The sequence below is a fragment of the Pithys albifrons genome, chromosome 23, assembly GCF_047495875.1.
Source record: "Pithys albifrons albifrons isolate INPA30051 chromosome 23, PitAlb_v1, whole genome shotgun sequence".
Lineage (NCBI taxonomy): Eukaryota > Metazoa > Chordata > Aves > Passeriformes > Thamnophilidae > Pithys > Pithys albifrons.
In genome coordinates this window covers 6,525,777-6,548,653 of record NC_092480.1, presented here as the reverse complement: position 1 = coordinate 6,548,653, position 22,877 = coordinate 6,525,777, and the positions used below count along the sequence as shown (strand labels likewise).

Genomic DNA, 22,877 nt, shown 5'->3' with positions numbered 1-22,877 from the left:
ATGCAGCACCTCAGTGACCATCCTCACCCAAGGGATGCAGAATTTTGGGGAGCATCCTCAACAAGGAATGCATCTCCTTGTGGAATACCCTTACTCCAAGGATGCAGCATCTCGAGGAGCATCTTTTCTCCAGGGATGCAGCATCTTAAGGAGCATTCTCACCCCAGGGATGAAGAATTTTGAGGGTATTCTCATCCCAAGGATGCAGAATTTTAGGAAACATTCTTCTTTGATGGATGCAGAGTTTTGGGGAGCATCCTCACCCAGGAATGCACCACCTTGGGAAACATCTTCACCCCAGGGATGCAGCACCTTGGGGAGCATCTCCTCTCCAGGGATGCAGGATTTCAGGGAGCATGTTCTGGGATTCTGAGCTCAGCTCCTGCTTGGAGCTCTGAGTCTCCAGGACTAGGATGGAGCAGGGTGGGCACTCACTGTCCCCAGGGTTGTCCCTGCTTTGGGGTCTCTCCCAGCCTCTCCATTCCTACCAGGGATCAGCTGAATGTCCAGAAATCAGGGGTCCCCCACCATTCTCCACACACCCATCCAGGACCATCCCATGGGGACCATTCTCCACACACCCATCCAGGACCAATCCATGGGGACCATTCTCCACAGCCATCCAGGACCAATCCATGGGGACCATTCTCCACACCCATCCAGGACCATCCCCATGGGGATCATTCTCCACACCCATCCAGGACCATCCCATGGGGACCATTCTCCACACACCCATCCAGGACCATCCCATGGGGACCATTCTCCACACCCATCCAGGACCACCCCATGGGGACCATTCTCCACACCCATCCAGGACCACCCCATGGGGACCATTCTCCACACAGCCATCCAGGACCATTCCATGGGGACCATTCTCCACACAGCCATCCAGGACCACCCCATGGGGACCATTCTCCACACACCCATCCAGGACCATCCCATGGGGACCATTCTCCACACCCATCCAGGACCATCCCATGGGGACCATTCTTCCCACAGCCATCCAGGACCATCCCATGAGGACCATTCTTCCCACAGCCATCCAGGACCATCCCATGGGGTCCATTCTCCACACACCCATCCAGGACCATCCCATGGGGACCATTCTCCACACAGCCATCCAGGACCATCCCATGGGGATCATTCTCCACACCCATCCAGGATCAAACCATGGGGACCATTTCCCACACAGCCATCCAGGACCATCTCCATGTGGATCATTCTCCACACCCATCCAGGACCACCCCCTGGCTGCCATGGGGACCATTCTCCCCTCCCACCCCTCAGTGTCTGGGACATCTTGTTTCCTGCAGGGCTGCACGTTGAGTCACCATAAATGGAGCTATTTTAAATATTCCTCACCCTGGACTCATCCCTTGCATCCTCCTTGCCCTGATGACTTGTCCACCCTCCTTGGTGTCCAACAAATCCCAGGGTCACATTCCTGGACGCTGTGTCTGATCCACTCCAGGCTGATTCAAGCAAACCACCATCAGTGATCTTCTCCTCTGGGAATTTCCCATCACTCAAACTCTCCAGCCCTTTGGAGCAGTGTCAGCTCCTGGACCATGAACCTCTCAGAGATGCTCCAGAAATCAGCACTTCCAGACCTACTAATGAGCTCCAATTAATGCCCATCCAATCAGGCACAGCCCTGATCTCCTCCTGGCTTGATGAGGATGAGGAGACACCAGAGCCAGCACAAAACTCCCTGGAAAAAGCATCAGAATTCCTGTGCAGGGCCAGGAGTTGGACTTGATGAGTCCTCCCAGCTGAGGATATTCCATAATGTACCCAACACATGTCATTTGTCCAAGTTTTTAAGAACAATGGTCTGATTTGAGGTGGATTTCTCCTCCTGATGGACCAGAGCCCACGGACTCCAAGAGGAAAGCAGAATTCCAGCAGCACCTTCCACACAAGGACACTGGGCTTGGCTATTTCCTAAGATCCTGCTGAGGAAAACACTACTCTGGGGTGGAAAAACACAGATATCCCAAACTCCCAGGGAGGATTTGGGATGAAAGACCATTTGGAAAGCCTGGAATTCTCCCAGTCCCCCAAAAAGAGGGAATCACAGAATCACAGAATGGATTGGGTTGGAAAAGACCTCCGAGATCATCAAGTCCAACCCTTGGTCCAACTCCAGTCCCTTTACCAGATCATGGCACTCAGTGCCACGGCCAAGCTCAGCTGAAAAACCTCCAGGGATGGGGAATCCACCCCCTCTCTGGGCAGCCCATTCCAATCCCTGAGCACTCTCTCTGCAAAGAATTTCTTTCTGCTCTCCAACTTCAATTTCCCCTGGCAGAGCTTGAGCCCATCGTGCCCCCTTGTCCTATTGCTGAGTGCCTGGGAGAAGAGACCAACCCCCAGCTGGCCACAACTTCCCTTCAGGCAGTTCCAGACAGTGCTGAGGTCACCTCTGAGCCTCCTCTTCTCCAGGCTGAACACCCCCAGCTCCCTCAGCCTCTCCCCACAGCACTTGTGCTCCAGTCTCTTCTCCAGCCTCGTTGCTCTTCTCACTTGGGTTGGAAGAGACCTCAGATTATCAAACCCAACCCTTGATCCAACCCCACTGGGATCACTCTGGCACTCAGTGCCCTGGGCTGGTAATCACAGTGGGGTTGGATCAAGACATGGTGGATTCTCCATCCCTGGAGGTGTTTCAGAGGACACTCAGTGCCACATCCAGTCCCTTCTCCAGCCTCGTTGCTCTTCTCTGGCCCCGCTCCAGCCCCTCAATCTCTTGCCTCAACTGAGGGGCCCAGAACTGAACACAACACTCAAGGTGTGGCCTCCCCAGTGCTGAGTCCAGGGGAAGGGTCACTGCCCTGGGCCTGCTGGCCACGCTATTCCTGATCCAGGCCAGGATCCCATTGGCCTTCTTGGCCACCTGGGCACACCTGGGCACACCTGGGCACACCTGGGCACACCTGGGCACACTCTGCTCATGTTCAGCCTCCTGTCAATCCAACCCCCAGGTCCCTTTTCCCCTGTCCCTCTCCAGCCACTCTGTGCCCACCCTGAGCTGCTGCAGGGGGTTGTTGTGGCCAAAGGGCAGGACCTGCACTTGGCCTTGTTGAGCTTCATCCCATTGGAATCAGCCCATCCCTCCAGCTGATGTGAAGCTCCCCCTGCAACATCAGCCAGCCCTTTCCTTCCTATAACCACCCAGTAATGGGAAAACTCCACAAATTGTTGGGATTTCTACATTTTGACATTGGGTTTTTCTACTTTCTGCCCCCTAATTCCAAAGGGGAAAGGCAAGAAATCACCACAGCAGCACAGAGGGGGGGTAGGAATGATTCTTCTTTTAATTTCACATGGTTTAAAATACGATATGAAATAAGGCTACAGTATATAAAAACTCTCCAGCAAAATGATGTGCCAGCATCAGCAATTAAAACAAAACCAGTGCCCTCCTTCTTCAACACCTCAGTGAGGAGGGATTTTTGTTTGTTTTTTTTTTCTGTATCCTTTAAAAAACAGAACAAACCAGAACACAACACACAGACACACACACACGTCGCTACATCTCTAAGCTACCTCAGCTCAGGGTTTTGTTTTTTTTTTTAAAAAAGCACCTGCTTTTTTCCTTTTTTTTTTTTTTTCCTTAAATCTCACTTTTAAACTTTTTTTTTTCCCCCCTCCCCCAGTTTTTAAAAAATATAAATTATATGAAAATACAAGTTGGAAAATAGTCGAACAGCACAATATAACAATCTCTTTTTTTTTTCTTCTTCTTCTTCTTCTTCTTCTTCTTCTGTGTTCATCAGCTTAAAAAAATGTGTAAAAAAAAAAAGTAAACCAAAAGAAAGACTTTTTTTTTCCTTTTTTTTTCTTTTTTTTTTTTTTTTTTTTTTTTACTGAGGCAGTTAATTCCTGGAGATATTCATTATAACATAAATGTATACATAGATTTATCATTTATTTAAACCTCTTTGGAATGTAGACAAACAGCTCCTGGGTGTTACACAGACCCTACCAGAGAGCAGAGCATGCCAAGGCACCCCAATTTCCCAATGGAATAAACAGTCAGGTCCAAAAACCTGGAAGGAAACCCCTCCAAAAAAAAGCAAGAAGCAGAAAATGGAGACATTTCCTGGTTTGGGGAGGGGCTTTCTGGGACCCTTTTGGTTTGGAAAGACGTGAGAAGGTTAAATCTTATTTTACCTTTTATTTTTGGTTGGTTATTTCATGGCTGGGTGAGGATGGGGCAGTGTGGGAATAACCTGGATTTGCACCTGGATACACAGGAGTGTCCCAGGATTATGGACACTGAGATGGAGAGGGATGGGCAGCAGGAAAGTGCTTGTGTTTTTAATCATTATTGGTTTTTTTTTTTCCTTCTTTTGAGGTCCCAAATATCAACTGTGGAGGCCCCCAAAGAGCTGTTTGCAAAGTAGGGCTCAGGCTCTGCCAGAGGGGCCAAGGGACACCAACCACATGGAGAACAACAGAACACGAGCAGGACACAGCAAATATTCCCAAAAAACACCAAAAGCACCTGAGACATTCCAGAACAAGCCAAACCCACCCAACTTCCAACAGCCACGAGGGTGAAATTCCCCCCAAACCAGCCCAGGAGCAAATCCCATCCCTGGCAGATCTCCAGCATCCCTCTCCAGTCCATCCTTCTGGTCCAGCACAGGTGGGATCACCACATTTCCATGGACCTGAGGAGCAGGAGCTCCGAGGGATTGGGCTGGATTGGTCCAGCCCAGCCCTCAGCAAAGGCCAGCAGGGAATTCAGGAGGAGAAGGGAAAAAAGGAACAAAATCAAAAGAAACAAAAGACAAATCTGCACATTTTTTTCCAGTGTATAAACAGCAAAGATCTCTGGGATGGTCTCTAGATGGGAATAAAAAGGGAAGGAAAATAGGAAATGATGGACCTGATGGCCCTGGGACTGTCCACAGGCTGAGAGCTGGGAGAAACTCCAGCCAGGGGCTACTTCCAAACCCAGGGCTGCTTCACCCACCCTGTGCAACCTCTAAACCACCTTCCCCAAATCCCTGGGACACAGTTTGGAAACCTGGAGTGGGGAGTGGGAGAGGGATTTGGCCTGGCAGCACCACGGGGTGGTACCTGAACCTGCAGTCCTTCTGCTGGAGGGGAATCTTATTCCAGATCTTTCCTTAAAAAAGGCACTTGAGCTGCAGTGGAGCGTCTGAGCAAAGCAGGAGGGGTGAGCTGGGACATGGCACGGTGCCAGGGCAGGAGCTGGAGTGCCTGGCACCTTCCTGAGGGTCTAAGGGGGTTTAAGTGGCCCATGATGGGTGAGCTCAGGGCACTCTGCAGCAAAACAGCCACCAAAAACAACCCAAAAACCCCTTCCAGCTGCTGGAAATGCAACCCCCAGGTGTGTCCTGCTGGGATGCCCTTTCCCTGCTCCTGCCCTGTGCCCTCTGTGCCCTCACATCTTCCCTTGCCCAGAGGATGCAGTGGAGCCCTGCCCTGCATGGAGGGCCCTCAGCCATGAGATCCCAATTTCCTTTCCTCTCTCCAGGCTTGGCCAAGCTGCTTTCCCTGTGTGCCCAAGGAGAAGTGCCAAGGTTTAACTCCCCAGTGGGCAGCACCCCCTTCCTCTCTGGTCCATGTTCCCTTCACCTTCCAACCATCCTCCCTTCCCTGCTTTCCATCCATCCCACCTTTCCTTCCCATGGGTTCAGTGGGACAACTCACAGCCCCTGAGCCAACAGTGTCACCCCCTCCCTGTCCCAACCCAGCTCTGCTGCCCTCTTGGCACACTCATTTCCCCTCCACCACCAGTTTTTTTAAGCAATTTTGGGGCTGACTTGCCCTAAAATGGCCAATTTAAGGATACAGAGGTGCTGGGTCCCCCCAGCTCTGGAGGAGGAGGAGGAGGAGGAGAGCCCAGGACCCCTGGGCATCCCCTTGGCATCGGGCTCCCCACCCAGCTCTGCCCCTCTCCAGGGGGTTTAATGCCTGAATATTTTGGCTCTGCACACTCAGTGCCCTGCCCTGCCAACCTTTGGGATCAGGCAGGCACTGCCCACCCCCATCTCTGCCATCCCACAGCACCTCTGGAATGCCCTCCATGCCCTCCCACAGCCCCCTGGCACACAAACACCACAAAAAGAAGGGATTTGGGGTTCAAACATGTACCACTGCCTTGAAATGCCAAGGCTCAGGGATGTGGGCAGGCAGATCCACGTGGATCCAGACCCTCTACCCCACCCCCTCAGCCTGCCCAGAGCAGCCCAGGAAGGGCTTGGCACAGCTTTGGGAGCAGCTTGGCCTGGCACTGACCCCACAGCCACCCCCAGGCACAGGAGCTCTGTTTGCCCCGTTGGCTTCATGCCCCTCTCACCCTGCCAGGCTTGGGGGGTGATAAAGGTCCCACTTGCAGGGATAATTTCCCTTCTCCTGTGCCCAGAGTGGTCAACACACACAGCAGTAAAGACAGAGCTGGTCAGAACAGGAAGCAAAAATCATTTCCCTTTGAGTTTTGAATTTTACCCTGATTTTTCCCCTTCAATCCACTCGTGTGGTTTTCATTTGTTGCCTTGAAAACAAGGGAATTTCTCCCTGATGTAAAAAAAAAAAAAAAAACAACAAACCACCCCAATCTTAATTTCCTGTAAGCACCAAAGTGATCCTTGAGCAAAGAAAATGCCAAAAAAAAAACATTTTCCATGGAAATCTTGGGGAGGTTTTGTGCAGCCAGACAAAAAAAAATAAAGGAGAAATATCAACCAGCTCTATCAGCACAGGGTGTGGGGCTGGAAATGAGGGTGGCACAACCTGAGAGCATCACCAGGAGCCACTTTGGAGTTAATTTGCCAAGTTGCAACATTCCAATTCTCCAGTGGGGTCTACATAAAGTAAATTCTCTTTTTTTTCTCCTTTTCCTCACTGTGATAAAACTCTGCTGGCATAAGAGAAACAAACACACACAATATTGCAATACTGAGACCATCTTAGAGCTTAAGACTATTTAAAAAAAAAAAAAAAAACAAATACTGGCACAAAATTTAATAAAATAGAACTTTAACAAATTTAAAAATTCAAAATAAAAAAAAAAGAGTCTTGATCCCTCCTAGGAAAAATCCTGTCTCTTGTAGAAAAGAAGATGATGGACAGAAAGGTGATGGAACAAGAACAGCAGTTCTTGTGTTCTTCCTATATTGCCCCTCCCCAAATATTCACCCATTTGGTTTTGTCCCTTTCCCACCCCCCCAAAAAAAAGCTGAAAATCCCAAAATCCTCAGGAATTTCTTGAACTGTCAGTTTGTGTGAACAACCAAAGGGATCCACTTGATCCTGTTTTTCTCTAAACAGCAAAGACTGGGGAGGGGGTTGTTGGTTTTTTGAAATGAGCTACATTTTTCTGGCTTTCTTAAACTCAGAATTTCACCTCAAAAAAGCCTGTCCTGGAGCTTGTGGGAAATAACCACAAAGTCCAACCTTCTCTGAGCCAAACTTTGGCCAAAATTTGCCTCTTCCTCCAAATCCTCAAAGCATCAAATCCTCAAAGCATCAAATCTGAGTCGCTCTTGAAAGAAAACATCATGAACAGAGAGAATTTCACCCCCCAAAAACTCTGTCTTGGGGCTTTCAGGAAACAACCCCAAAGCCCATCCCTCTCTGAGCCAAACTTTGGCCAAAATTTGCCTCTTCCTCCAAACCCTCAAAGCATCAAATCCTCAAAGCATCAAATCCTCAAAGCATCAAATCTGAGTTGCTCTTGAAAGAAAACATCATGAACAGAGAGAATTTCACCCCCCAAAAACTCTGTCTTGGGGCTTTCAGGGAAAAGACCCAAAGCCCATCCCTCTCTGAGCCAAACTTTGGCCAAAATTTGCCTCTTCCTCCAAACCCTCAAAGCATCAAACCCTCAAAGCATCAAATCTGAGTCGCTCTCGAAAAACAAAACAACGAACGGCAAAAAAAATCAGCAAAAACGAGAAGAAAAAAGAAGGAACCAACAAAGTCCCATCGACTCTCCAAGGGGCCAGGGGGTGGCCCTGGGTCCTCCTCACTCATCAGCGTCGGGTTTGACGTCCAGCATGGCGTGCAGCTCCTCGGGGCTGTAGCCCAGCAGGCTCTGCAGGTCGCACACGAAGCGGTACACGTAGCGTTTCCCGGCCGTCTTGTGGATGATGTTCTTGTCGTAGTAGTAGCGCAGCCCCCGGCTCAGCTTCTCGTAGTTCATCTTGGGCTTGTTTTTCCTCTTGCCCCACCTCCTGGCCACCTGGGAGAGGGGGGATAAGGGGGTGTTAGGGGTTTAGCCAAGTGTCCTGCACTTTGGCCACAACAACCCCCTGCAGCGCTCCAGGCTGGGCACAGAGTGGCTGGAGAGGGACAGGGGGAAAGGGACCTGGGGGGACTGAGGGACAGGAAGCTCAACATGAGCCAACAGTGTGCCCAGGTGTGCCCAGCTGTGCCCAGGTGGCCAAGAAGGCCAATGGGATCCTGGCCTGGATCAAAACTAGCGTGGCCAGCAGGCCCAGGGCAGTGACCCTTCCCCTGGACTCAGCACTGGGGAGGCCACACCTTGAGTGTTGTGTTCAGTTCTGGGCCCCTCAGTTGAGGCAAGAGATTGAGGGGCTGGAGCGGGGCCAGAGAAGAGCAACGAGGCTGGAGAAGGGACTGGATGTGGCACTGAGCGTCCTCTGAAACACCTCCAGAGATGGAGAATCCACCATGTCTTGATCCAACCCCACTGTGATTACCAGCCCTGAGTGCCCTGGGCTGGTGATCACAGTGGGGTTGGATCAAGGGTTGGGTTTGATAATCTGAGGTCTCTTCCAACCCAAGTGAGAAGAGCAACGAGGCTGGAGAAGGGACTGGAGCACAAGTGCTGTGGGGAGAGGCTGAGGGAGCTGGGGGTGTTCAGCCTGGAGAAGAGGAGGTTCAGAGGTGACCTCAGCACTGTCTGGAACTGCCTGAAGGGAAGTTGTGGCCAGGTGGGGGTTGGTCTCTTCTCCCAGGCACTCAGCAATAGGACAAGGGGGCACGATGGGCTCAAGCTCTGCCAGGGGAAATTGAAGTTGGAGAGCAGAAAGAAATTCTTTGCAGAGAGAGTGCTCAGGGATTGGAATGGGCTGCCCAGAGAGGGGGTGGATTCCCCATCCCTGGAGGTTTTTCAGCTGAGCTTGGCCGTGGCACTGAGTGCCATGATCTGGTAAAGGGACTGGAGTTGGACCAAGGGTTGGACTTGATGATCTCAGAGGGCTTTTCCAACCCAATCCATTCTAGGATTCTGTGATTCTATAAGTGTAAGCCTAAATCTAGGCTTTAGATTTCAGAGTAGGACTATCAGCTGACTTGAGCTGGGCTGGGCCAGCTGACAACTGGCCAATGGTATTCCAGACCACATTCCAATATCGCCTCAAAATATTGTCCCAGTTGAGCAGGTGTGCCCAGTTTGTCCCTGTGTGGGTGTGCCCAAAGCTGGGCATTCCAAACCCTCTGGGCCATTGCCCAGCAACTGTTCCCAATGGCCCACTGGCAGCAGCTGCCCAGGGCACAGCTGAGCCCTCAGGCTGGGAGCTGGCTGGGAAAGAAGCCTGGCAGAGGAGCTGGGAGAACTGCCCTGCAGGGACTCCTTGGCACCTCCACACCCACCTGAGGGCTCAGCTCTGCCCATGGGCCAGCAACCATTCCAAAATCCCCCCTGACTGCCAGAGTCAGATCCCCCAGGGTGGAACTCCCTGCCCTGGGGGAGGCACTGGGGGCTCCCACCCAAACCTGGGGGGACACAATCTTGGGCTTTGGGACCTCTGGGACCACTCCTTGGATGCAGAGGAGGATCAGAACCTGGCCAGGAGGAGCCACCACTCTGGCCCAGACTGTGCCATCATCTGCACCAACAGCTTTGTCCCTTGCCTTTGGACTCGAGGGAACCACGTGGGGCTCAGGGGCTGCACAGCCCTTTCTGTGAAGTTTTCCCAATATCCAACCTAAACGTCCTCCAGCCCAACTTGACACCTTTTCCTCCTCTCCTGTCACTTGTACTTGGGAGAAGAGACCAATCCTGATGTGACCCCTCCGTCAGGGAAGGGAAAAAACAGTCCCTCCTCTCATCTCTGCAGAGCCTGTTTGAGGAGCTTTGCCACTTCTCCTCTCCCTGTGGTGTTCCAGCTACTTCCCACCAACTCTGGGCACAAATTGTTGCTCCCAGTTTTTAACCAGTTTTCAGCTGGACTCTAATTCATGGGTTTCCCAAGGCCACAAGGGTATGATTGTCCAAATCCCAGCCCCAAAGACAGGAGGTGAGGGTTATCCACACCAATACTTCTCAAGGAATTTGGGTTGTGCACTTCATTCCAGGACACTCTACCTCGTCTGGGTCGGAGAGTTTGAATTCCCAGCCATCACCCGTCCAGCTGATGAAGGACTGACAGGACTTGTCAGTGAGCAGTTCCAGCAGGAACTGCCACAGTTGGATGGGTCCACTGCCTGGAAAGACAAAGGAAACACAGAACATTAATGTCAGGAAAAGCACAGCTCCTTCTATCCTGGAAGGGGGAAAGGGGGAGAAGATCACGTGCAAAAAAACCCAAAACCTTTTGCTGTCAAAAACAGCATCAGCAGCCACAGGGCAAGACTTGGGCTGAGCTGAGAGCTGGGAGTTAAACCCTGCAGGTGACAGAGCTTCCTATCTGCAGGAAGAGCTGAATATTCATGCCCTGGAATGCTTCACTTCGAGTTACATAAATAGGATTATTTTTCTGGCAGGAGAAGGGTGAGGAGTCACTGTCTTGGCACGGGAGCAGCCCCGTGCCCTCCATGCCAAAGAGCTGCTGGCCATGGCATGAACTCCAGCACACTCCTGCTTCCCAACCTTCCCTCTGCTCCGTGGCTCTGCCCAGGTAAGAGGGGACCCAGGTATGACAATTATTTGGCCTCTTTCCAGGGCGTGTTGCTGCAGGAACGGGCAATGGCAGCTCTGCACAGGGAAGGCACAGACAGCTCAGCACGGGTGGATCATCTGAGCAGATCCACAGGAAACCTCCCTGTGGCTGCTGGTTCCCCTAATCCAGCTGGAGAGGCAGGTGATGTGCAGATCCCATGCCATGGATATTCCACCTCTCCTGACAATGCCATGCTTCAAATGATGGCCAAGTTTGGCCAACGGGAATTTGCCCCAGTGCTCCACAGCCTGGGGGGGTTCATGGTGCACCTGGAGGGGTTTCACAACACTGATCTCCTCCTCCTTGGGCTTGTGGGTAGATCACCTCATGGCAAATCTGAGCAGATCCCTAAGAAACCCCCCTGTGGCTGCTGGTTCCCCTAATCCAGGTGGGTGATGTGCAGATCCCATGCCATGGACATTCCACCTCTCCTGACAACGTTGTGCTCTCCATGCTCCCCAAATGATGGCTAATTTTGGCCTATTCCCTGAGGAATTTGCCTCGGGGTCCCAGTGCCCCCCAGTGCTCCACTGGTTGGGTTCATGGTGTGTGTGGAGAAGTTTCACAACATTTATCTCTTCTCTGGACTCCTGTCCCAGTCAAAGGTAGAGGAGAAGCCCTGGAGGCAAAATCTCTTTGATGAGCAACTTCCAAATGGGGCCCCACCCAAAATATTGCACTTAGCTCTGGGCAGTGTGTTTTGGGAGAGATCTTGCCATGTCTGAAACCCAGTCTAGAATATATCCCTATTAGTGACAATAATAATAATAATAATAATGGAGCCAGGGGATGGAGGAAATGATTTATCCCAAAAGGAATTGCACAGGCTGGATGAGGCTGGGATGAACCCAGTGCTGACAACACTGAGCATGAGCATCAAACAGGGAAAAAATGAGCTCTGGACTCAGAGAAAAGACTGCAGCAAAGGCTGTTCCCAGGAATGACAATGGGAACTGTCAGGGCTGGGGCTGCTCCCCCTTTTCCACACAGCCCAAGTGACTCAAGGGCAGACAAACTGCTGGGAGGAGGAAATGAGAGAGCTGCCCCTGGGTCAGCAGAATCCGAGCCCATCCAGCCCTTCCCAGATTGGGTCCCTCCCGTTATCCCTATGGAACCACTCCAGGGTTCTGCAGGCACCAGACCCTGGGGGTTATCAGAGCCATGGGCAGGACAAGGCAGGGAGCTCCAAAGCAAGGAACTCCCAGGACAGGACAGGGAGCTGCCAGGACAGGGCAGGGAGCTCCAGGACAAGGCAGGGAGCTCCAGGTCAAGGCAGGGAGCTCCCAGGACAGGGCAGGGAGCTGCCAGGACAGGGCAGGGAGCTCCAGGACAGGGCAGGGAGCTCCAAAGCAAGGAACTCCCAGGACAGGGCAGGGAGGTGTCAGGACAGGGCAGGGAGCTGCCAGGACAGGGCAGGGAGCTGCCAGGACAGGGCAGGGAGCTCCAGGACAATGCAGGGAGCTCCAGGACAGGGCAGGGAGCTCCAGGACAAGGCAGGGAGCTGCCAGGACAGGGCAGGGAGCTCCAGGACAGGGCAGGGAGCTCTTGGGACAAGGCAGGGAGCTGCCAGGGCAAGGCAGGGAGCTCTTGGGACAAGGCAGGGAGCTCTTGGGACAAGGCAGGGAGCTGCCAGGACAAGGCAGGGAGCTGCCAGGACAGGGCAGGGAGCTGCCAGGACAGGGCAGGGAACTCCAAAGCAGGGAGCTGCCAGGACAAGGCAGGAAGCTGCCAGGACAAGGCAGGGAGCTCCAGGACAAGGCAGGGAGCTGCCAGGACAAGGCAGGGAGCTCTTGGGACAAGGCAGGGAGCTGCCAGGACAGGGCAGGGAGCTGCCAGGACAGGGCAGGGAACTCCAAAGCAGGGAGCTGCCAGGACAAGGCAGGGAGCTGCCAGGACAAGGCAGGGAGCTCCAGGACAAGGCAGGGAGCTGCCAGGACAGGGCAGGGAGCTGCCAGGACAGGGCAGGGAGCTCCCAGGGCAAGGCAGGGAGCTCTTGGGACAAGGCAGGGAGCTGCCAGGACAAGGCAGGGAGCTGCCAGGACAGGGCAGGGAGCTGCCAGGACAGGGCAGGGAGCTGCCAGCATCGTCCTGCCTGGAAATGGGCAGAGCCTCATCGGGAAGGGCTCCAGCCCCTCGCTCTGGGCAGGAGCTTGCCAAGACACTGACTCCACAACCACACTCTCCAGGAGGGATGGAGGTGGGTTATCCAAGCCAAAACGAGGGAGGAAATTCAGATGACGCCTTCACTTCTCATCCCAAAGGGAAGTGCCAAAGCCCTGGCCTGAAATGCCACCATCTCTCACAGCTTGGACCTATTTATAGCACTGAGCTTAAATACAGAGGAACTGCTGGGAAAAGGTTTCTTCAGCCACCTCAGGTTTTCCACTGGGTCTCACAGGTGAGTTCCCAAGGGGATGGTGTGTCTTGGCCCTTATGAATTTATACCAAAGCTTTGGCCCATCTGCCTTGACACCAACTCACTGCACACAGCCAGAGAGCATCTGCCACCCAAATCAGGGCAACAGAGACACAGCCCAAGGAGACAAGACTGAGGCAAAAACAGGTCCATCCCCTCCCACCCATTTCTCTCCTGTCCAACCGAAGGACAAGGATTTTTTGTTGATTCCTTCCCCAAAATAAGATGGATGGAAGCCCATCACACAAGCACCAGGTTCCTGGGTAAGGAATTGCCCTCAAAATAGCCCTGGGCCATCCTGGCTCTGCAGGAGCCTTTTGAGATCCAAGTGTCACTAACCCTGAGCCAAGTGGCCAGTGCAATGCCTGCCTGGTTGCCAGCTGGCAGGGAGAGGTTTCCCTGAGGAAACCCAGGAATTCTTGCCTTCTCTCCAGCAAGCAAGGTAGGGCTCCTGCCATGCCACCCTGTGCCAGGTATTTTGGGATTTCCAAAGGAAGCAGTGTCATCCCTGGAACAGGGATTCCCAAGGTCTGTTCTGAGCTGCCTGTGGGGACACGCGTAAAACCCCAAATTCCTCTGTGTTGGACAAGCAATTATGTGAAGAATGTGTTTACTGCAGGGCTCCAGGCATGTCCCAGCTCCTGTAAACACACCCCCTCCCTGCCCCAGGGGAAGGCAGAGGGGCCCTGCAGATGTGCCAGCTGGGGCACCTCCGAAATGTCAGCGAGGCAGGAGGTGGCAGGAGCCAAAGCCTGGCACATGCCCGAGCCTGTGTGCCCAAAACCAGCAGGGCAGAAGGGTGAATGGAGCAGGGAAGGGGTGCTGGAGGTCCAGGCCCCATCTGGTGCAGTGCTGGGAGGGCTGTGTGCAGAAATGAGCTCCCTTCACCCACCCTGCAGACCAGCAAGGAGCAGGGAGATATTTTCCCACAGGATTTCGAGGTGACCCTTGGCTCAGGCAGCAATGGCACATCCCCCAAGATGTCACATCCCCAGGCTTGTCTCTGCATTCCAGGAGCTGGGAGCAGTGCCCAATTTCCTTCTCCTCCTCTCATCCCTGGCTGGGGCAGGAAATCCCCCCTGGCATGCCTGGTTGGGGTCACTTCATGGTAAAAGCACCCACAGCCACCCCAGCTCTGTCCCAAGGCTGGGGCAGCTCAGTGGGTGCCTTGGTTATCTCCACAACCACCCAAAACCAGCCCAGTGGGTGATCCTGCAGCCTGGATTTGGATGCAGCTCCAAGCATGGAGTGGAGGGGCACAAGGCAACTTTTATGCCCCTGGTCCTGCCATGCACATCCAGGGGCTTCCCAGAGCAATCCCAGCCCAGACTGGGGAACGGGGGCAGCCCCCGCTCCACAAAGGACAAGGGAGGATCAGAGGGTGGTGGGGTGACCTCCAGCACCCCTGGGGCTGCCCAGAATAGCACCCGCCAGAGGGGCCACAATGGGGGCCCTGTGTGGCCTCGGTGGCACTGAACAGGGTCCTTCAGCAGGGAGTGTCACACCACAGGAATTCTCCGGCGTCAGGGGGAAAATATGCCTGTTGAGCTGGAGAACAGCAGCTGTGCAGTGGGAACCACTGCCTGGGCAGGGCTCCCTGGGCACCAGCGCCCTGCTAGCACCAGGGGGTGCCCCCAGGACACAGACTTTGGTGCCACGCCACCCCTTGGTCCCGTCTGGAGGTCCCTCAGCACCTTCCCAAGGTGCAGGATGGGCAGCTGCACTGGTGCAGTGATGGTGGCACCACCTGGCACAGCCAAAACGAGTCATCCTCACTCTCTCTGACGGTTTCACACATCCACCCCTCCCAACGGCCTCTGTTTTGTTTCCCTTCTATCAAACAAGAAAAGAAGAAGAAAAAAACCCACCTAAAAACCCCCAGCGATGCACCTCTGTTGGGGCTCTGCGGTTTGTGGTTCCAACCCAACAAAACAAGTGGCCATGGCAACGTCTCCAAAACAGCCCCGGCTCTGCTCACGTGCCCACCCTGCCCCAGCCCCTTCCACGGTGCCATGGTCTCCAATTCCCCCCCAGAGTGCTGGGACACAGCAAAGCTGGTCCCCATCCCTTGTCAGATCAAAGCCAAACACCTCCCCTGCAGCTCCTGCCCAGGCTGGGGCAGGAGCTCCACCCTGTGATGTTCTGGGAAGGCACTGGTGGAGCTCAGGTGGAGACACCTCCAAAAAGCAGGTGTGAAAGAAGCAGAGAAGGACCCAGAAAGCACCTCCCTTGGGGGGCAACATGATTAGAGTCAGAAGAGGAGTCAGAAGGGCCACTCTGAGCCAGAGCTGCTTTCCCAAGGCACCTCCTCTGCTCTAAGGAAGATGTTGGGACAACTGGACTCAGAAGCATCTAAGTTGGAATGGATCATGGATTCCAACCCCTGACCCTGCACAGGACACCCCCAAGAATCCCACCACGTGCCTGAGAGTGTTGTCCAAACTTTCCTTGATGTCTCTCAAGGATCACCAAGTCCAACCCCTGGCCCTGCACAGGACAACCCCTACAATCCCACCACGTGCCTGAAAGCAATGTCCAAACCTTCCCTGAACTCCAGACAGAGGCACCTGGCAAAGCTCAAGGGGTCTCGGGAGCTTCACATCCCCCACAAAGGTGGTCCTGCAGGCCATGAGCTGCTGTGCAACCCCAAACAGAGCAGAGGCAGAGCCAGAGCTGCAGCAGCTCCGGGGGGTTTCAGCCCAGCACGGTTGGGCAGCGGCGCGTGGGGCTCGTTCCGCTGCCGCCTGCACGTCTGGCAGGTGGAGCAGGAGCCACTGAACCACCCCAGGGTCCCACCCTTGAGCTCCACACCCTGGGGAGGTGAGGAGGGTGCTGAGCCCCTGTGGAGGCAGAAAGCAGAAGGTGCTGCTGGTCACCCCTGAAGTCTGTATGACCCAGAAGGAGAAGGTGACACCATTCCCTGCACTGCACGGGGTCACAGGTGCTGCTGTGCTGCAGCCCAAGTCCTGTGAGGAGCACCTGAGGGAGCTGGGGCTGTGCAGCCTGGAGAGGGGGAGGCTCAGGGGGGACCTTCTCACTCTCCACAACTCCCTGACAGGAGGGTGTAGCCAGGGGTGGGTCAGGTTCTTCTCCCGGGGAACCAGAAGTAGGACAGGAGGACAGTCTTGAGCTGCACCACGGGAGGTTTAGGTTGGACATTGGGAAGAAGATCTTTACAGAGTGACTGGGCATAGGAATGGGCTGCCCAGGGAAGTGGTGGTGCCACCATCCCTGGAAGTTTTTAAGGTGAGACTGGATGTGGCACTCAGTGCCATGGTCTGGTGGTGTTTGGTCAAGGGTTGGACTTGATCATCTCAGAGGTCTCTTCCAACCCAGCTGCTTCTGTAATTCTGTGATTGTGACTGGTGGGGTGGGTTCCTGCACCCCCAAATCCCCCTGACCCAAGAGACACGTGGCTGCAGGTGCCCACTCAGGGACACTGCTCCAGCAGTGCAGGAAGGATGAGGAAGTTTCTGGGAAGGCTACAGCACAGGCTCTGGATGTCCAGGACAGAGGGATCACTGGACCATGGTGGGAGAGGGGCTGCTGGTGGAATTTTGGATGCTGACAACCACAGCACGTGGGGGAATGTGCTGGGGGAGCTTCAGAGCAGCAGCACAGCAACAAGAAGAGAAGCAACACACGAGGGTGTCCTGAAAGAGACCCACTTTCTTTGGCACCCACTCGACTTTCTTGCAAAACAGCAGCTGTGTGTGCTTTCACTTCTGGGTCACTGATAAGCATCTCTCTGAAACAGAGGCTGCAGCCTCTGCACCACAGGCAAACATGGGCTTGGAAGGCAAATTTGGGCCTCATCAACACAGCCCTGGGACTGCTGATAGCAAGGACCAGGGTCACAACTGGCCTGGGCAAAAAGGTTTGGTGGAGAGAAGCCTCTGGGTGTTCAGGGGAGACAACATCTCTGAGAGGGGGCTGCTCCCTGCACTGCCTGCTGGGTTCTTTCAGGGCAGGACGGTAACAGGATAACACCAATCTGAGAGACACACTCGAGGGGCATTAACTCTTTAGGTGCTGAGATCTTTGGAGGCATCAGCAGCTTCCCAACAGGGCAAGGACAGCACCAGCAGTGCACAAGCAGCCTTGCAGATGTGGGATCAAGGTCTGGTTTGCACCCACTTCACCTTTCCCATCCCTCTTTTGTCCCTTTCTCTCCTGGACACAAGGACAGGGCCCTGCAGAGCCTGTTCAGTGATGTGGAGCAGAGCTGAGCACACTGAGCTCTGGGGCTGCAGCAGCACAGACACAGCAGGGCTGGTGGAAAGTCCCAGCCCTATTCCCAGCCCCTGCCCCAGGCCCATTACCATTCCCGTTCCCAGCTCCAGTCCCATTGCAAGCCTCAGCCCCATTCCCTGCTCCAGCTCCAGCCCCAGCCCCAGCCACTGCCCCATTCCCAGTCCCAGCCCCAGCCCCTGCCCCAGCCCCAGCTCCATTCCCAGCCCCAGCCCCATTCCCAGCCCCAGCCCCAGCCCCATTCCCAGTCCCTGCCCCAGCCCCATTCCCATTCCCAGCCCCAGCCCCATTCCCAGCTCCAGCCCCAACCCCTGCCCCTGCCCCATTTCCAGCCCCAGCCCCTGCCCCAACCCCAGCCCCATTCCCAGCCCCAGCCCCATTCCCAGCTCCAGCCCCAACCCCAGCCCCAACCCCAGCCCCATTCCCAGCCCCAGCCCCAACCCCAGCCCCATTCCCAGCCCCAGCCCCATTCCCAGCTCCAGCCCCAGCCCCATTCCCAGCTCCAGCCCCAAACCCAGCCCCATTCCCAGCTCCAGCCCCAACCCCAGCCCCATTCTCAGCCCCAGCCCCAAACCCAATCCCAGCCCCTGCCCCTGCCCCATTTCCAGCCCCAGCCCCTGCCCCAGCCCCAGCCCCATTCCAGGCCCATTCCCAGCCCCATTCCCAGCCCCAGCCCCTGCCCCAGTCCCAGCCCCATTCCCATTCCCAGCCCCAGCCCCTGTCCCAGGGCACAGGGCACACGGAGCACACGGAGCCCACACCTCAGCTCCAACCCACACAACTGCTCCAGGGCACCAGAACCAGCTCTGTGCCCAGTGGCCATGGCAAAGCAGCCACAGCAAGGCCTGAACCTCCTCTGGACCTGCAGCACCAGCACAGCAGGAGCAGCTGGTCAGGGCAGTGCAAAGGTGAGTGCAGGGCTGCAGGTCAGAGCCCAGCATGGTCAGTGTCCCCAGCACGGGCTGCCCACTCTGCTGCCCACTCAGCTGCCCACTCTGCTGCCCACTCTGCTGCCCACTCTGCTGCCCACTCAGCTGCCCACTCTGCTGCCCACTCTGCTGCCCACTCAGCTGCCCACTATGCTGCACACCAGCCGTGTTTGTCCACGTGGCACCAGGTCTCACAGAGGGTGCTGGTGGCCATGGGAGTGCAGGATCCAGCTATGGCACAGCCCCACAGCTGAGCTCAGCTTAGCCCAGCTGGGCACAGGGACAGAGGGGTCTGTGCCATGTTCCAGCAGGAACTGAGCCCGAGCCACCCTCCCACACCAACCACTGCCCTGCTGCTCAGTGAGGGAGCTCAGGCTGAGCTCAGCTGAGCCAAGGTGAGGTTCAGCAGCCAACACACATCCTGCCCCCCAGCCTGCCTGAATTTAATAGATGCATTCTGTGTCCTGGCAAAAAACCCCCAGACCTGGCTTAATGTAGAATCAGAGAATCTCCTGAGGTGGAAAGGACCCACAAGGATCATCCAATCCAACTCCTGGCCCTGCAGAGACACCCCAACAATCCCACCCTGTCCCTGTCCCACTGTCCAAACCCTCCTGCAGCTCTGGCAGCCTTGGGGCTGTGCCCACTGCCCTGGGGAGCCTGGTCAGTGCCCACCACCCTCTGGGGGAAGAGCCTTTCCCTGAGATCCAACCTGACCCTGCCCTGGCACAGCTCCAGCCATTCCCTGAGTGCTGTCCCTGCCCTGACACAGCTCCAGCCATTCCCTGGGTGCTGTCCCTGCCCTGGCACAGCTCCAGCCATTCCCTGGGTGCTGTCCCTGCCCTGGCACAGCTCCGGCCATTCCCTGGGTGCTGTCCCTGCCCTGGCACAGCTCCGGCCATTCCCTGGGTGCTGTCCCTGCCCTGGCACAGCTCCGGCCATTCCCTGGGTGCTGTCCCTGCCCTGGCACAGCTCCAGCCATTCCCTGGGTGCTGTCCCTGCCCTGGCACAGCTCCGGCCATTCCGTGGGTGCTGTCCCTGCCCTGGCACAGCTCCAGCCATTCCCTGGGTGCTGTCCCTGCCCTGGCACAGCTCCAGCCATTCCGTGGGTGCTGTCCCTGCCCTGGCACAGCTCCAGCCATTCCCTGGGTGCTGTCCCTGCCCTGGCACAGCTCCAGCCATTCCCTGGGTGCTGTCCCTGCCCTGGCACAGCTCCAGCCATTCCCTGGGTGCTGTCCCTGCCCTGGCACAGCTCCGGCCATTCCCTGGGTGCTGTCCCTCCCCTGGCACAGCTCCAGCCATTCCCTGGGTGCTGTCCCTGCCCTGGCACAGCTCCGGCCATTCCCTGGGTGCTGTCCCTGCCCTGACACAGCTCCAGCCATTCCCTCAGGTGAGAGTCAAGCAGACCAAGCTTTGGCTCCAACCCAGGTGTCCCGAGCTGGCCCTCTCTCCAGCTCTAGAAACTGAAGTTCACCAACTCCTGAGCAATTACATTTCTCCTTCCAAAAAAAGATAAGAAAATTGCATCAACCTCTATCTGAGCAACCATGGCAACTTGTTAAATTAGGTCAAGATGTGGGGGCAGATAAGGAGGCTTTGAAAAGCTCTCGGAGCTGGTGTAGAACACATCAAACACCAACGGAGCTTCCGCCAAAATGCACCTTCTCAGCCCAGGCTGCGCCTGGCGGGGCAGATACCATCAGAGACGTGCTGTGACAGGGCACAGGGCCACCTCCCCGGGCCACCACAAAAACAGGCCCCTGGTAACCCAACCTGAAAAATATTGTCAAGTTCTCAACCACCAGAAAGCCCTGGAGATGAAGACGTGATGCCCCAGCTGCACCCTCCCAGAGGGAGGTGCCCACCATGGGGTGCTGGAGATGCCCTCAAGGAACCACCTGAGGGAGGAATGGAATGTGGGGTCTTGGTGTTGTTGGACCCTGGGGCTGTCTGTGCCCTGCCCAGCTCATTTGGAGGCTCCACCTCCTTAGCAGAGCCCCACAGAGAGCCCAGACTCCGAGTTCCTCTGCTGGAGCTGCCAGACAGCACTTCCTCCCCCAAGGAAAGGAAAGGTGGTGGAGAGCAAAGCAAAAAAAGCCCCAAGAGCTCTGCCTGAGTCCCCACTCCTTGCTCAGCTGGCCCAAGACAGACCTCCAGCAGTTCTGGCCAGCCTGAATGGGGCTTTTTTGCACAACTACATCAACAAGGAGTTCAGGAGTGCCCCATTCTCCTCCAGTTTGTAACACAACATGTTCTCACTGACTCTCACTGAGTCCCCTCACCCAGCTCTGCTCTGCACCCACACTGGGCCCCCTTGGCACAGAAAACAAGGAGCTGACAGGCCAAAGGGCTTTAAAAAGGGTCAGAGGACACCTCTGGAGTCATCTGCCTGCAAAGATCATTCCCACTGGCAAAGCAGGGCTGAATATGGCCCTTGGAGTGAGCAAGCAGAGCTCCAGCCCAAAGATTTCTGAGTGATCCTGGATTTCCTCTCCAAATTTCAACCCTCTCAAGCGAAGCAACCTAAAAATAAACTTATTGATTACACCAAAGTGCCTGGGCCAAGGATGTTCCTCCCAGCTCAAAAGGGGGTTTAAAATGAGGGGAGGGAAAATATTACACAGCACCAAGTGTTTGGAATTGTGCTCTGGCATTGCAGCAGCCCAAGTTTCCCCTTCCTGGTGACACCAGTCCAAGGACAGCCTTTGGGGTGCTGATATTCCTTGGAACAACACGGGGTCCAGCTCCTTGTCTCTCCACGGGGTGGTTCTTCTCCACTCTTTGCCAGGAGCTGCAGTGAATGTGGAGGGAAATATCCAGCTTGGAAAACAAAGCTCCCAGCTGGTCCAATGCACCCAGTGCTCCTGGCCAGGCACTGGGTACCCAACCCATGGGCTGAGGGAAAGGCATTACTGGGGGAAAATAGGAATAGAAATGGCAAGTTGTGCTCACTGGTCTGGTCTGTTCTCTCAGGAACAGCCATTTCCATGGCACAGCAGAGCATGAGGACCCTGGGCATGGTCCCTCCTCCCCCTCCTGCCTCTTCCCCCACATCCCCCAGCCAAAAACCTTTGAGGAACAGGAGAGCACATTTGTATTTTATACAGACTTGGTATAGTCTCACTGAGCAGGCAGGGCTGAGCTTTCTTTCTAACTAAAGCTATAGCAACAAACCACTTCCTTTTTTACACTCCTAAAATTATCTCCCCACCTCTCCCTCCTTCTGCCCCTCTCCCCACCCTCCCCAAGAGCTCGAGATCAGCCCCGAGATGAGCCCTGTGTGCGTGGGAGGAGATTTCAGGGCCACTCACACCTCAGGAGCTGCTCTGAACCTGCTGCTGCTGATCTTTATCTGCACAAACTCTTTCCCCAGCTGCTCCCAGCAGGGCAGGAGAGATCAGAGTGTGCAGGGCGAGGGCACTGCCAGGGGGCTGCCCGGGAACAGCCATGCCATGGCAGGGCTGGAAGGGATCACCTCAGGTTTAGCTGGAAGCCCCATCTCCTTGTGTGGAGATGCCACATCATTGCAGGGCTGGCACACAAGAAGAGCTTCCCTGGCCTGTCACCTTCTCATCAATCCCACCACAGGGAATGGAAGATGTTTGGGACTGCTCTGGCAGCACCCACCCCTGCCCCACACCACGGTGCAGAGCAAGAGCAGGGGACAACTTGTGCCACCAGGGGAGATCAGTCCCATCTCACAGCAGAGCTGAGAGGCTCCTACTCCAAGGTGGGAGATCAGTCCCACCCCACACAGCAGAGCTGGAGAAGCTCCTGCTTCAGGGAGGGAGATCAGTCCCATCCCACAGCAGAGCTGGAGAGGCTCCTGCCCCAGGAAAGGAGATCAGTCCCATCCCACAGCAGAGGTGGAGAGGTTCCTGCCCCAGGAAAGGAGATCAGTCCCATCCCACAGCAGAGCTGGAGAGGTTCCTGCCCCAGGAAAGGAGATCAGTCCCATCCCACAGCAGAGCTGGAGAGGTTCCTGCCCCAGGAAAGGAGATCAGTCCCATCCCACACAGCAGAGCTGGAGAGGTTCCTGCCCCAGGAAAGGAGATCAGTCCCATCCCACAGCAGAGCTGGAGAGGCTCCTGCCCCAGGAAAGGAGATCAGTCCCATCCCACAGCAGAGCTGGAGAGGTTCCTGCCCCAGGAAAGGAGATCAGTCCCATCCCACAGCAGAGCTGGAGAGGCTCCTGCCCCAGGAAAGGAGATCAGTCCCATCCCACAGCAGAGCTGGAGAGGTTCCTGCCCCAGGAAAGGAGATCAGTCCCATCCCACAGCAGAGCTGGAGAGGCTCCTGCCCCAGGAAAGGAGATCAGTCCCATCCCACAGCAGAGCTGGAGAGGTTCCTGCCCCAGGAAAGGAGATCAGTCCCATCCCACACAGCAGAGCTGGA

The 22,877-nt window shown here is 55.4% G+C and overlaps 1 protein-coding gene across 6 annotated transcripts in view; it reads right to left on the bottom strand.

Moving 5' to 3' along the window:
* Positions 1-3,299: 3,299 nt before the first annotated feature.
* Positions 3,300-22,877, bottom strand: part of ETS1 (ETS proto-oncogene 1, transcription factor) — a 111,375-nt gene continuing 91,797 nt past the window's right edge. For all 6 annotated transcript variants that reach the window (XM_071576045.1, XM_071576044.1, XM_071576048.1 and 3 more), the window contains 2 exons: positions 10,313-10,431; positions 3,300-8,221 (listed from right to left, as the gene is read on the bottom strand). In XM_071576045.1, the coding sequence (XP_071432146.1) occupies positions 8,006-8,221; positions 10,313-10,431 (335 nt within the window). In that variant the 3' untranslated portion in view covers positions 3,300-8,005. The remainder of the gene's footprint in view (positions 8,222-10,312; positions 10,432-22,877) is intronic.